General features: G+C 42.9%; 1 protein-coding gene across 1 annotated transcript in view; it reads left to right on the top strand.

The window, feature by feature from the left end:
- Window positions 1–559: 559 nt before the first annotated feature.
- The window catches only part of LOC115103213 (roquin-1-like), a 28,591-nt gene continuing 16,041 nt past the window's right edge, over window positions 560–13,109 (top strand). Inside the window, exons 1-7 of the mRNA XM_065005844.1 lie at window positions 560–649; window positions 2,364–2,725; window positions 8,345–8,465; window positions 8,558–8,797; window positions 9,151–9,326; window positions 9,665–9,865; window positions 10,723–10,855. Of these exons, the coding sequence (XP_064861916.1) occupies window positions 2,495–2,725; window positions 8,345–8,465; window positions 8,558–8,797; window positions 9,151–9,326; window positions 9,665–9,865; window positions 10,723–10,855 (1,102 nt within the window). The 5' untranslated portion in view covers window positions 560–649; window positions 2,364–2,494. The remainder of the gene's footprint in view (window positions 650–2,363; window positions 2,726–8,344; window positions 8,466–8,557; window positions 8,798–9,150; window positions 9,327–9,664; window positions 9,866–10,722; window positions 10,856–13,109) is intronic.

The following is a 13,109-nucleotide window of genomic DNA, read 5'->3' as shown; positions in this document are numbered from 1 at the left end:
CATTTCACCCTGGCTGACTGAAGCTGTCCGTTGCATAAGTGGATGCAATAGCAGGCTGTCACTGTTTGGCTGAGGGGAGAAGCTGGGTAGATGTAGCCTATCAGCTACCACCCTAAAATGAACGGAGCTTTGGATGAAATAACTGACAGGTCCCTGAGATTGTTTAAAAATGTTTTGGTGATGGAGATATGGGGCAACGTGCCATATCCCCAGCAATGTCACAACTGGATGTGACAATGCTGCTCTACCCTTTTCCTGTGCACTGGCATTCTCTCACCAACAGGGGGTGCGCTCGCTCCTTGCTCAACTCCAAAGTTAGCTAACCGTTGCAAAAACGTTGTGCAACGGAAACCTTTTTACCGTGTCCTCTAGGAACCAAACAGAAGCAAACAGAGCAAACGACGAGGGACCTACCTGAATGTGTCCAATTGAAACTCTCGATATAGTTGCAAAACGTTAGGAGAAAATGGTTTCCGTTTGCAACAGACAAAACGTTTTGCAACAGAATCAGAGTAATGCACCCCAGTTAACACCCTCGAACTGGTCTCAAACTTCGGCAGCAGCCAAGCTGCACAGTCGACATGGCTACCGATTTAATAACGCAATATTTTCCTAAAGACAGATAAATCTTCCAAGTGTTTTGGAATGAGTGAGTAACTTGTGCATGTAATCGAAAAATGTTATGAACAGTTAACAAAGGCATATTTAATTAACTAGCTATTTATTTTGGACGCCTAGTTTCTGAGCCAGCCTAGCGTACTAATGCCAGCTAGCATTAGCGTCCCAGACGGTTCGCTAAGTACGTAGCAGTACGTTAGCTGCAATTGATTTGCCTACATTCTGCAACCTGGTTTAGCGATTTGATTGCCACACCATTAGTAGCTAACGTTAGCTAGTTAAATAATTGATGTTAAGTAGACGTCTAAAAAACGAGCTAAATACCAAAACTAAAGAGCTAGTTAGATACATAATATTAGATGTTGCCACATGCAATTCTGGTTGGTTAGCTTGAACGATTCCCTTACAGCTAGTCATTTGTTGTGCTTGTAACTAATGTAGCTAACTAGCTAGTTATATAATTAACTAGCTTTAAGTACATTCGTAAGTTTGATGCATTTGTTGTTTCCATGTCAGTCATGAAACCATCTAACCTTAACTAGCTAACTGCTAACATAACATCCCATCGCTAACGTTGTTTACCTAGTAACTTAGCCAGTTGTCTAACGTTAGCCAGCTAAAGTAACGTTAATTGACGCTCGAATTTAACGCCAGATGTGTAGCTACTTGCCAGGTAACTAGCCGTTATGTGATGATAATGTAACGTTGCGTGTTCAACTAGCTAATTGTTATTTAAAATAAAAAACAATATATATTGATGTAGTTATATCCTGCATGATCAACTTGTTAGCTAAAACCGTTAGCTAGATCATTCTGCGCAGCATAGCTAGCTAACGTTAAGTTACCTCAAGCACAAACAGTAGTAACTAGCTACGCCTCCTCTTTGTCTACTACTTGCCAGGCCATAGGCTAACAACGCCAGTCGTTGTTTTGTTCGGTTATTTGGCCATGGGTTGCCAGCCATTTATTATTTATCTGAAGACAGAATTTCCTGGCTCTTTGAAAACGATTGAACCATCTAGAACATATGTAATCAGATAGTTGGTTAAAGCCGACACTGGATGGTGATCATGCTAACTAACGTTATTCAGCTTGCCGGTGGATTGTCTTTTTAGCTAACCGTTTTGAATTTGTAAGGGCGTTGAACTCATTCGCCTGGTGCAGCTAACCAGCATATCTTATTTACTATAGACGTACATTTTTAAGTTAGCTATCATATTGTGTCTGGTATTATTTTAATAATATAAATATATATATATTAGTAAAGACCCTGGGTTTATAATAGGTCAACGTTACTGTCAGTTAACTAATTGGCTATCGAACGAACATAACACTGACTGGCCAAGGGTTTTTATCTAACGTTATTTTATTGTTGTATCTAAATGTAACATTGCTTGCTTGACCTGTGCCAAGAAGATAAATTAGATCCACTATCAGCTCCTGTAGCTTGGGATGTTTTTATTATGTGGCCTGTAGGTATGTCATTTGTTGCCAGCCATAAATGTAAACAATGTTGGTTTGGGTCATCTGGGGTGTAATCATTAGTCCAAAGTTCAAACAGTTAGAGTTTCTATTGGACAAATTCAGGTGGGTCCCTCCCCGTTTGTTTCTGTTTGCTTCCTAGTGAATACACCCCTGATGTATCAAGGTAATTGGCTCAGCTAATGTCATTGTGCATGAGTCAGTGTGTCAGTATTATCCACAGGCTATTAACCCACTATGATTGTATTCCTTCTCTCTTTCAGCATTTGTCACGTGACATGATGCGCATCCACGATGTGTAACAACATTTGAAGAACAATTAAGTTCGGAAGAAAAATCTTGATTCCAGTGGAATCTTCCATATTTTTTTCTTTGTAAAAAAAACTGTCCAGTGATGCCTGTGCAAGCCCCACAATGGACGGAGTTCCTGCTGTGTCCCATCTGCACGCAGACGTTCGAGGAGACGGTGCGGCGGCCCATCTCGCTGGGCTGTGGCCACACCGTCTGCAAGATGTGCCTGAACAAGCTCCACCGCAAGGCCTGCCCCTTCGACCAGACAGCCATCGCCACCGACATCGAGCAGCTGCCGGTAAACACAGCCCTACTGCAGCTTGTGGGGGGACAGGTGAGTCTTGAGACCCGGTGGAGGGGAGTGGCTCAATCCATTTAGAATATGTTCTTTACCCACCAGTGTTTTGGTTTTAGATAGGGTGTCAGGGTCTCTAGGGTTAGGGATACAGGATGGTGGATAACAACAGAGCACAAATGGGATGCTACCCTTCTAGGCAAAGTTGCAAAGAAAAAGCCATATCTCAGACTGGTCAATAAAAAGAACAGACAGTGGACAGAGGAACTCTGCATAAAAGGCCAGCATCCCGGAGTCGCCCCTTTACTGTTGACGTTGAGACTGGTGTTTTGCGGGTACTATTTAATGTCAGTTGCCAGTTGAGGACTTGTGAGGCAATCTAATGTACTTGTCCTCTTGCTCAGTTGTGCACCGGGGCCTCCAACTCCTCTTTCTATTCTGGTTAGAGCCAGTTTGTGCAGTTCTGTGAAGGGAGTAGTACACAGTGTTATGAGATCTTCAGTTTCTTGGCAATTTCTCGCATGGAATAGCCTTCATTTCTCAGAACAAGAACAGACTGATGAGTTTCAGAAGAAAGTTCTTTGTTTCGGGCCATTTTGAGGCTATAATCGAACCCACAAATGCTGATGCTCCAGCTACTCAACTAGTATAAAGAAGGCCCGTTTTATTGCTTCTTTAAAGAGCACAACCGTTTTCAGCTGTGCTAACATAATTGCAAAAGGGTTTTCTAATGAGCAATTAGCCTTTTAAAATGATAAACTTTGATTAGCTAACACAACGTGCCATCGGAACACAGGAGTGATGGTTGCTGATAATTGGCCTCTGTACACCTATGTACATATTCCATAAAAATCAGCAACAAGTCATTTGCAACATTAACAATGTCTACACTGTATTTCTGATCAATTTGATGTTATTTTAATGGACAAACACTGGGCTTTTCTTTAAAAAACAAGGACATTTCTAAGTGACGCCAAACTTTTGAAAGATATTGTGTGTGTGTGTATATATATATATATATTAGTACCAGTGGGGGACACCTACTCATTTCAGGGTTTTTCTTTATTTTTTACTATTTTCTACAGTGTAGAAAAATAGTGAAGGCTTCAAAACTATGAAATAACGCATGGAATCATGTAGTAACCAAAAAAGTGTTAAACAGTAGCCACCCTTTGCCTCGATGACAGCTTTGCACATTCTGGGCATTCTCTCAACCAGCTTCATGAGGAATACTTTTCCAACAGTTTTGAAGGAGTTCCCACATATGCTGATCACTTGTTGGCTGCTTTTCCTTGGTCTAACTCATCCCCAACCATCTCAATCGGGGTGAGGTCAGGTGATTGTGAAGGCCAGGTCATCTGATGCAGCACTCCACCACTCTCCTTCTTGGTCAAATAGCCCTTACACAGCCTGTAGGTGTGTTGGGTTATTGTCCTGTTATTGTCCTGTTGAAAAACAAATGATAGTCCAACTCAGCGCAAACCAGATGGGGTGGCGTATCGCTGCAGAATGCTGTGGTAGCCGTGCTGGTGAAGTGTGCCTTGAATTCTAAATAAATCACTGACGGTGTCACCAGAAAAGCACACCCACACCACCTCCTCCATGCTTCACGGTGGGAACCACACATCATCCGTTCACCTACTCTGTGTCTCACAAAGACACGGCGGTTTGAACCAAAAATCTCAAAATTGGACTCGTCAGACCAGTCAAATGTCCATTGCTTGTGTTTTTTGGCCCAAACAAGTCCTTTAGTAGTAGTTCCTTTGCAGCAATTCAACTATGAATGCCTGATTCACACATTGATGTTGAGATGTGTCTGTTACTTGAACTCTGAAGCATTTATTTGGGTTGTAATTTCTGAGGCTTTTAACTCGAATGAACTTATCTTCTGCAGCAGAGGTAACTCTGGGTCTTCCTTTCCTGTGGCGTTCTTCATGAAAGCCAGTTTCATCATAGCGCTTGATCGGTCTTGCACCTGCACTTTCAAAGTTATTGAAATTTCCGGATTGACTGACCTTCAGGCCGTTTCTCTTTGCTTTTTTGAGCTGTTCTTGCCACAATATGGACTTGGTCTTTTACCAAATAGGGCTATCTTCTGTATCTCACCCCTACCATGTCACAACACAACTGATTGGCTCAAATGCATTAAGAAGGAAAGAAGATCCACAAATGATCTTATAACAAGGCACACCTGTTAATTGAAATGCATTCCAGGTGACTACCTCATGGAGCTGGTTGAAGAATGCCAAGTGTGCAAAGCTGTCATCAAGGCAAAGGGTGGCTACTTTGGAGAATCTCAAATATAAAATATATTTTGATTTAACACTTTTTTGGTTACTTCATGATTCCGTATGTGTTATTTCATAGTTTTGATGTCTTCACTATTATATTACAATGTAGAAAATAGTTTAAAAAAATAAAGAATAAGCCTTGGAATGAGAGGTGTGTACAAACTTTATAGTGTGTGTGTATACATACATACATACATACATACATACATACATACATACATACATACATACATACATACAGTTGAAGTCGGAAGTTTACATACACCTTAGCCAAATACATTTAAACTCAGTTTTTCACAATTCCAGTTCGGATCACCACTTTATTTTAAGAATGTGAAATGTCAGAATAATAGTAGAGAATGATTTATATCCGCTTTTATTTATTTCATCACATTCCCAGTGGGTCAGAAGTTTACATACCCTCAATTAGTATTTGGTAGCATTGCCTTTAAATGGTTTAACTTGGGTCAAACGTTTTGGGTAGCCTTCCACAAGCTTCCCACAATAAGTTGGGGGAATTTTGGCCCATTCCTCCTGACAGAGCTGGAGTAACTGAGTCAGGTTTCTAGGCCTCCTTGCTCACACACACTTTTTCAGTTCTGCCTACAGATTTTCTTTAGGCCACTCCAATACCATCACTTTGTTGTCCTTGAGCCATTTTGCCACAACTTTGGAAGTATGCTTGGGGTCATTGTCCATTTGGAAGACCCATTTGCGACTAAGCTTTAACTTCCTGACTGATGTCTTGAGATGTTGCTTCAATATATCCACATAATTTTCCTCCCTCATGATGCCATCTATATTATGAAGTGCACCAGTCCGTCCTGTAGCAAAGCACCCCCACAACATGATGCTGCCACCCCCGTTCTTCACGGTTGGGATGGTGTTCTTCGGCTTGTAAGCCTCCCTCTTTTTCCTCCAAACATAAGGATGGTCATTATGGCCAAACAGTTCTATTTTTGTTTCATCAGACCAGAGGACATTTCTCCAAAAAGTACGATCTTTGTCCCCATGTGCAGTTGCAAACCGTAGTCTGGCTTTTTTTATGGCGGTTTTGGAGCAGTGGCTTCTTCCTTGCTGAGGCCTTTCAGGTTATGTTGATATAGGACTCGTTTTACTGTGGATATAGATACTTTTGTATCTGTTTCCTCCAGCATCTTCACAAAGTCCTTTGCTGCTGTTCTGGGATTGATTTGCACTTTTTGCACCATGGTACGTTCATCTCTAGGAGACAGAACGCGTCTCCTTCCTGAGCGGTATGACGGCTGCTTGGTCCCATGGTGTTTATACTTGCGTACTATTGTTTGTACAGATGAACGTGGTACCTTCAGGCGTTTGGAAATTGCTCCCAAGCATGAACCAGACTTGTGGAGATCATCATTTTTTTTCTGAGGTCTTGGTTGATTTTCTTTTGATTTTACCATTATGTCAAGCAAAGAGGCACTGAGTTTGAAGGTAGGCCTTGAAATACATCCACAGGTACACTTCCAATTGACTCAAATGATGTCAATTAGCCAATGAGATGCGTCTAAAGCCGTTACATAATTTTCTGGAATTTTCCAAGCTGTTTAAACATACAGTCAACTTAGTGTATGTAAACTTCTGACCCACTGGAATTGTGATACAGTGAATTATAAGTGAAATAATCTGTCTGTAAACAATAGTTGGAAAAAATGATTGTGTCAAGCACAAAGTAGATGTCCTAACCGACTTGCCAAAACTAAAGATTGTTAACATGCTATGTATTCTTTATTGGATGGGTTTTGTTGGCGTCATCATGACACGGTAGTCAAACAGTAATGGGATCGATAACTTTGTTGTGAGAGGACATTGCCCAGAAAGATTTGGCGTGGAATTTGATGTAACGTTTATTTGTGAAGCTGGCAGGTGCTCTGCTAAGACAGTCTACTGACTTTTTCCCTCTTTAAAAAGTGAGAAGCTGTGATGATGAAATTTGATTAGACTTGACCAGTTTCAACACGTAGCCAGCCAAGTACACTTGGGCGGTGTATGGCATATACCTTGTGCCTGCGGGGGGAATTCTGTGCTACGCCACTGCTTATAACTAAGTTAACTATCTAAAATGTGCCAAATAAATTGTCAGCTCAGGGCTCCAGCTATGCGTTTGGTTTGCTAACTTGCTAGCTAGGGCGCCAGCTTGCAAGATCAAGCTTCTTGGTTACATCAGAGACATGCAATCCCCTCTTGGATCAAGATCCCTGCTCCCTAAATTGTTTTTGTGTGTAAAACAACTTTAAAAAAAATATGTTTGGAATGAAATAGCGCTCCAAGCTGCTGGTAATCCTGTATACCCCGGTATGGTACAGGAACAGTATGAAAATCTGGGTACTACTCAACCCTAGTGTCATAACGGTATTATAGCTGTGAGGTGGGCAAGGTCAAATGTTCTCTGCTCAGTGAGTGTTAGCCTGATGACTCACACCAAGTTATTATTCTTCTGCTCCTCTGTCGTTTGCTACATCATTTAGTCTGAGACTGCCATCATTGAAGTCGTTTGTTGTGACGAGGGCTATTGTACAAAGCAATCAGCGATTTGTATTGTCTCTAAGCAGTCTGAGTATCAAAGCCAATGACAGATATTCAAACCACTGCTTTACCCAAGTGTTCTGGCTCTGGCCCAACCCATCGGCTTCCTGGACCAATCAGATAGCTCCGGATGTGTTCACATTTGGTGAAGGGTCAGGGAGGTACTCGGATCCAGACTCATTTTGGAGAAAAACGTTTGCGGGCGTTGCGTAGCAGTTGGCCGGAGCATGGGGTCTGGTAAGCCAGGCAAAATGTCTGTGCCCATTGAATTACAATTATTCAAATTGGGTTGTGTTCCTTATGCACCCAACAAAATAAAATGAACTGAAACAGGTGGGACTACCTGGACTTGCCTACCCCAGACCATCTTATTCCCATTCAGAGCAATCTATGGGTGGGTGGACTAGTGGCTATATTGGGTGTGCTGTTTGGAATGTTTGTATAATTGATGGTTATCACACCACACCTCAGAATTCTCCACCTTTTTCTAAGTTCTACATATGATGCAACACTTTTATTGAGCAACCATACTGTGTGGGAGGCCTGTGACACTGCTGTGGATGTTAGTGCTATGGCCATTTTAATGCCATGTCACTGCAGATAGTGAATTTAGGGACTGCGCGCTCAACGCTCCAACACATAGCTATTGATTATTAAGTAACCTAATTATATTATAAACTAATAATAAAGTTATTTGTTCAATCATTTTACTGTAAATTAACCCAGTGACACGTTTACCAGCTCATCATGCTATTACAGGTGATGGGTGTTTTAATTTCCTATATTAATATACCATTATGCCTCTGTGTCCTACCTCCAGGTTCCCAAGGTTCAGCCGGTGGCCCTGATCACCAGCCCAGAGGACTCGCAGCACTATGAGGAGGCTAGGCAGTGTGTAGAGGAGCTGGCCCTCTACCTCAAACCCCTCAGCAACAACAGAGGTAACATAAACACCACACAAAAATGAACTAACTCTGACTTTTGACAATGATGACAATGCCACTCTCAATGGTGTGTGTCTGTCTCCCCCCAGGGGTGGGTCTAAGCAGCACAGCCCAGAGCATGCTGAGTCGGCCCATGCAGAGGAAGCTGGTGACCCTGGTCCACTGTCAGCTGGTGGAGGAGGAGGGCCGTGTGCGGGCCATGAGGGCAGCCAGGTCTCTGGGGGAGCGCACGGTCACAGAGCTCATCCTACAACACCAGAATCCCCAGCAATTGTCATCCAATTTGTGGGCCGCCGTCCGGGCCCGGGGATGCCAGTTCTTGGGCCCAGGTAAGATGAGAGGAAGTTACACACACGCACCCGCCCTGACTATACCAGCGTTTCTCAAACCTCTCCTCGGAGAACCCCAACTGTTCCATTTGATCTATTCCATAGCTATCAGACCTGATTCAACTAGTGATCTAATCCTCAAGCCCTTGACTAGTTGAATCACTGCTAGTTCAGATCTACAACAAAATTGTGAGATGTTTGGGGGTCCACAAGGTGAGTTTCGAGAAATGCTGTCTTATACAATGACATTTACTAGTGTAAGTGTTTGTATATGTTGTCTAACTTGCATAACTGTCTGAATTGATGTGTGTATTTGTGGTCTAATAATCCACCTGCTTCCTTCTTCCTCCCAGCCATGCAGGAGGAGGCTCTGAAGCTGGTGCTGCTGGCTCTGGAGGATGGCTTGGCCCTGTCCAGGAAGGTTCTGGTGCTGTTTGTGGTCCAGAGGTTAGAGCCACGCTTCCCCCAGGCCTCCAAGACCAGCATAGGCCACGTGGTGCAGCTCCTCTACAGGGCTTCCTGCTTCAAGGTAGGTCTGACTACCTGCATGACATACAGAAACGCAGACCTGGGTCTGGGTCGTGTTCACTTGGCACCAAACAGGAAACCAGACGGAAACTAGGAGCTACTAACTGAACTTGCCCAACAAGAAATACAAATGTCTGTTTTCCATTGCTCAGCGTTTTTAAATGCTTCGTTGTGCCCCAGGGAACATGACCCAGCAAAGGCCTTGTGGTTCCCAAACATTTTTGTGCCATGACCTCCCAAAATCTTTCTGGACCAGCTGCAACCAACAACCTGATCCTGACCCACCATTTAGAGAAACGGTACCTTAATGTACCCCTCCCTCTCTCCATGGCTGCATAGGTGACCAAGCGCGACGAGGACTCGTCCCTGATGCAGCTGAAAGAGGAGTTCAGGACGTATGAGGCACTGCGGCGCGAACACGACTCCCAGATTGTGCAGATCGCCATGGAGGGTGGCCTCCGCATCGCTCCCGACCAGTGGTCCTCCCTGCTCTATGGGGACCAGTCCCACAAGTCCCACATGCAGTCCATCATCGACAAGGTGTGTGTTACTGGTCCTAGGAGTTGTTGTCATGTACGTCAGGGTTCCCCAATTGGCGTCCCACCGGTCATTTTGCCCCCCAGGTTTTCTGAGCCAAAAAATGAAATATTTTCCTAAGTTTTCCCACAGATAATAGAGAGATATATGTGATCGTATACAAATGTAAGCAATGTTTGAAATGATGATGTTTTAGTCAAATGTTAAATCTGTTTGGGCTTCTTGCGGTCAATTTGCAGTCTACAAATGAGTTTTAATTATGTTCCAGCCCCGTGACCATCCGCTCAAGAAATAAATCTGCCCGCCCTGAATCTAGCTGATGATCCCTGATGTACGTCGTATTGTTAATTACACAGGAGGCTGCTGAGGGGAGAACAGCTCATAATAATGGCTGGATCGGTGCAAATGGAATGGCACCAAACACCTGGAAACCTTGTGTTTGACGTATTTGATACCATTCCACTGATTCCTCTCCAGTCATTACCACGCGCCCGTTCTCCCCAATTAAGGTGTCACCAACCTCCTGTGTGGTTCAGTATCAACAAGGTGTGTGTGTGTCCGTCACTTATTTCGACACACATTCACAAAAATCCCACGTTAACTCATGTATACATCTGCTTATCAGTTTGAATTTGTCTGTATGACACACATGAAACCACATAAGAGACATTGTACTGAGCTTCCACTAAAGGAGCAGCACTCTGATGTCAGGGGGTTAGTCCTTGCTTCACAATCGAAAACATGTTATTTCAACCAATGCTAATAGGATCGAGGAGAACAGAAATGATCACAAAGTGATAGAAGATCCAGGTTCAGGCACTCAGGATTTAAGTTAACCTTTTCACATCCTGTCCCTCCAGTTGCAAACGCCAGCGTCGTTTGCCCAGAGCGTTCAGGAGCTGACCATCGCCTTGCAGAGGACGGGCGACCCCGCCAACCTTAATCAACTCCGACCACATCTGGAACTACTGGCCAACATCGACCCTAGCCCCGGTGAGAGAGACGGACACGCACACTCAACACTTACATTCTTATTCTACCTTCAATAATGAATACAATTGAAAATAGAATTCAGACCAGACATACTGGGGTTGAATTCCATTCCCTCGTGTTGCCACCTCCCTCAACCTCTCTTTTTCTCTTGTCCCCATTATGGAACTGATAGGGCTAAAATGGATGAAAGCAGTACCAGGAACTATTGCTTTCCCCTTTTCAGCCCCATCAGATCAGTGAAGGGCAGGCAATGCAGGCAGAGGGGAGAGGGAGCTTTCTCTAAATTTCTGGAATGAAATGCTGCCCAGTACTTTCCACTAGTTAAGTGGTCAAGAATCAATCAATCAGTGTAGAACAGGTTGGGTGTGTTTGTTATAGCTGCGCTCACGTGGATGTGGTCAAGGAGAAGTTAACAGACTGATTCAAATAGGCATGACTCACTGGTCCTAAAGACTCATCTCACCCATGGATTTTGACCTATATGTCGTTTACAATCTTTCAGTATTGGACCATTTCATTTAAGCACTTTTGTTTAAAGGTTTAATGCGGCCATTTTCAATATCAAATCATTTCTGGGTAACAATTAAGTACCTTACTGTGGTTGTTTTAAATTATAATAGTAAAAAAAATATATATTCTTAGCAAAGATACATTTTTCTAGCAAGAATTTTGCTAGCACTGTCTGGGAGTGGTCTACGTGGGGACGGGAATTGAGAATGACATGTTATTGGCAGAGAGGTTTTGGAACTCTCTTTCTTATTGGTCTATTAAATAATTTACTGCCTGGTGATGTCACTCGGCAGGCCTAGACACCATGCCTCCAAACCACTCTTACACTAAAAGGGCATTATCATTTTTCACAGTGTTATTATTGTGTGTGTGTGTGTGTGTGTGTGTGTGTGTGTGTGTGTGTGTGACACACACACAATAATAACACTGTGTGACACACACACACACACACACAGTACCTGTCAAAAGTTTTGACACACCTACTCATTCAAGGGTTTTGCTTTATTTTTACTATTTTCTACATTGTATAATAACAGTGAAGACATCAAAACTATGAAATAACACACATGGAATCATGTAGTAACCACAAAAAGTGTTAAACAAATCTAAATATATTTTGTATTTGAGATTCTTCAAAGTAGCCACCCTTTGCCTTGATGACAACTTTGCACACGCTTGGCATTCTCTCAACCAGCTTCACCTGGAATGTTTTTCCAAAAGTCTTGAAGGAGTTTCCACATATGCTGAGCACTTGTTGGCTGCTTTTCCGTCACTCTGCGGCCCAACTCATCCCAACCATCTCAATTGGGTTGAGGTTGAGTGATTGTGGAGGCCAGGTCATCTGATACAGCACTCCATCACTCTCCTTCTTGGTCAAATAGCCCGTATGAAGCCTGGAGGTGTTGGGTCATTGTCCTGTTTAAAAACAAATGATAGTCCCACTAAGCCCAAACCAGATGGGATGGTGTATCGCTGCAGGTTGCTGTGGTAGCTATGCTGGTTAAGTGTGCCTTGAATTCTAAATAAATCACAGACCGTGTCACCAGCAAAGCACCTCCTCCTGATTTCCACCGGTCTAATGTCCATTGCTCATGTTTCTTGGCCCAAGCAAGTCTCTTCTTATTGGTGTCCTTTAGTAGTGGTTTCTTTGCAGCAGCTCGACCTCTGAACAGTTGATGTTAAGATTTGTCTGTTACTTGAACTATGTAAAGAATTTATTTGGGCTCTAATTTCTGAGGCTGATAACTCTACTGAACTTATCCTCTGCAACAGGGGTAACTCTGGGTCTTCCTTTCCTGTGGTGGTCCTCATGAGAGCCAGTTTCATCATAGCGCTTGATGGCTTTTGAGATGGCACTTTCAAAGTTCTTAACATTTTCCGTATTGACTGTCTTAAAGTAATGATGGACTGTCATTTCTCTTTGCTTATTTATGCTGTTCTTTCCATAATATGGACTTGGTCTTTTACCAAATAGGGCAATATTCTGTATACCACCCCTACCTTGTCACAACACAACTGATTGGCTAAAACGTATTGAAAAGGAAAGAAATTGACTACCTAATGAAGCTGGTTGAGAGAATGCCAAGAGTGTGTAAAGCTGTCATCAAGGCAAAGGGTGGCTAATATATTTTGATTTGTTTAACCCTTTTTTGGTTACTACATGATTCTGTGTTATTTCATAGTTTTGATGTCTTCACTATTATTCTACAATGTAGAAAATAGTGAAATATTAAGAAAAACCTTG

The sequence above is a fragment of the Oncorhynchus nerka genome, linkage group LG20 (genome assembly GCF_034236695.1).
Source record: "Oncorhynchus nerka isolate Pitt River linkage group LG20, Oner_Uvic_2.0, whole genome shotgun sequence".
Classification (NCBI taxonomy): Eukaryota; Metazoa; Chordata; class Actinopteri; order Salmoniformes; family Salmonidae; genus Oncorhynchus; species Oncorhynchus nerka.
This window is presented reverse-complemented; position numbering and strand designations above follow the sequence as displayed.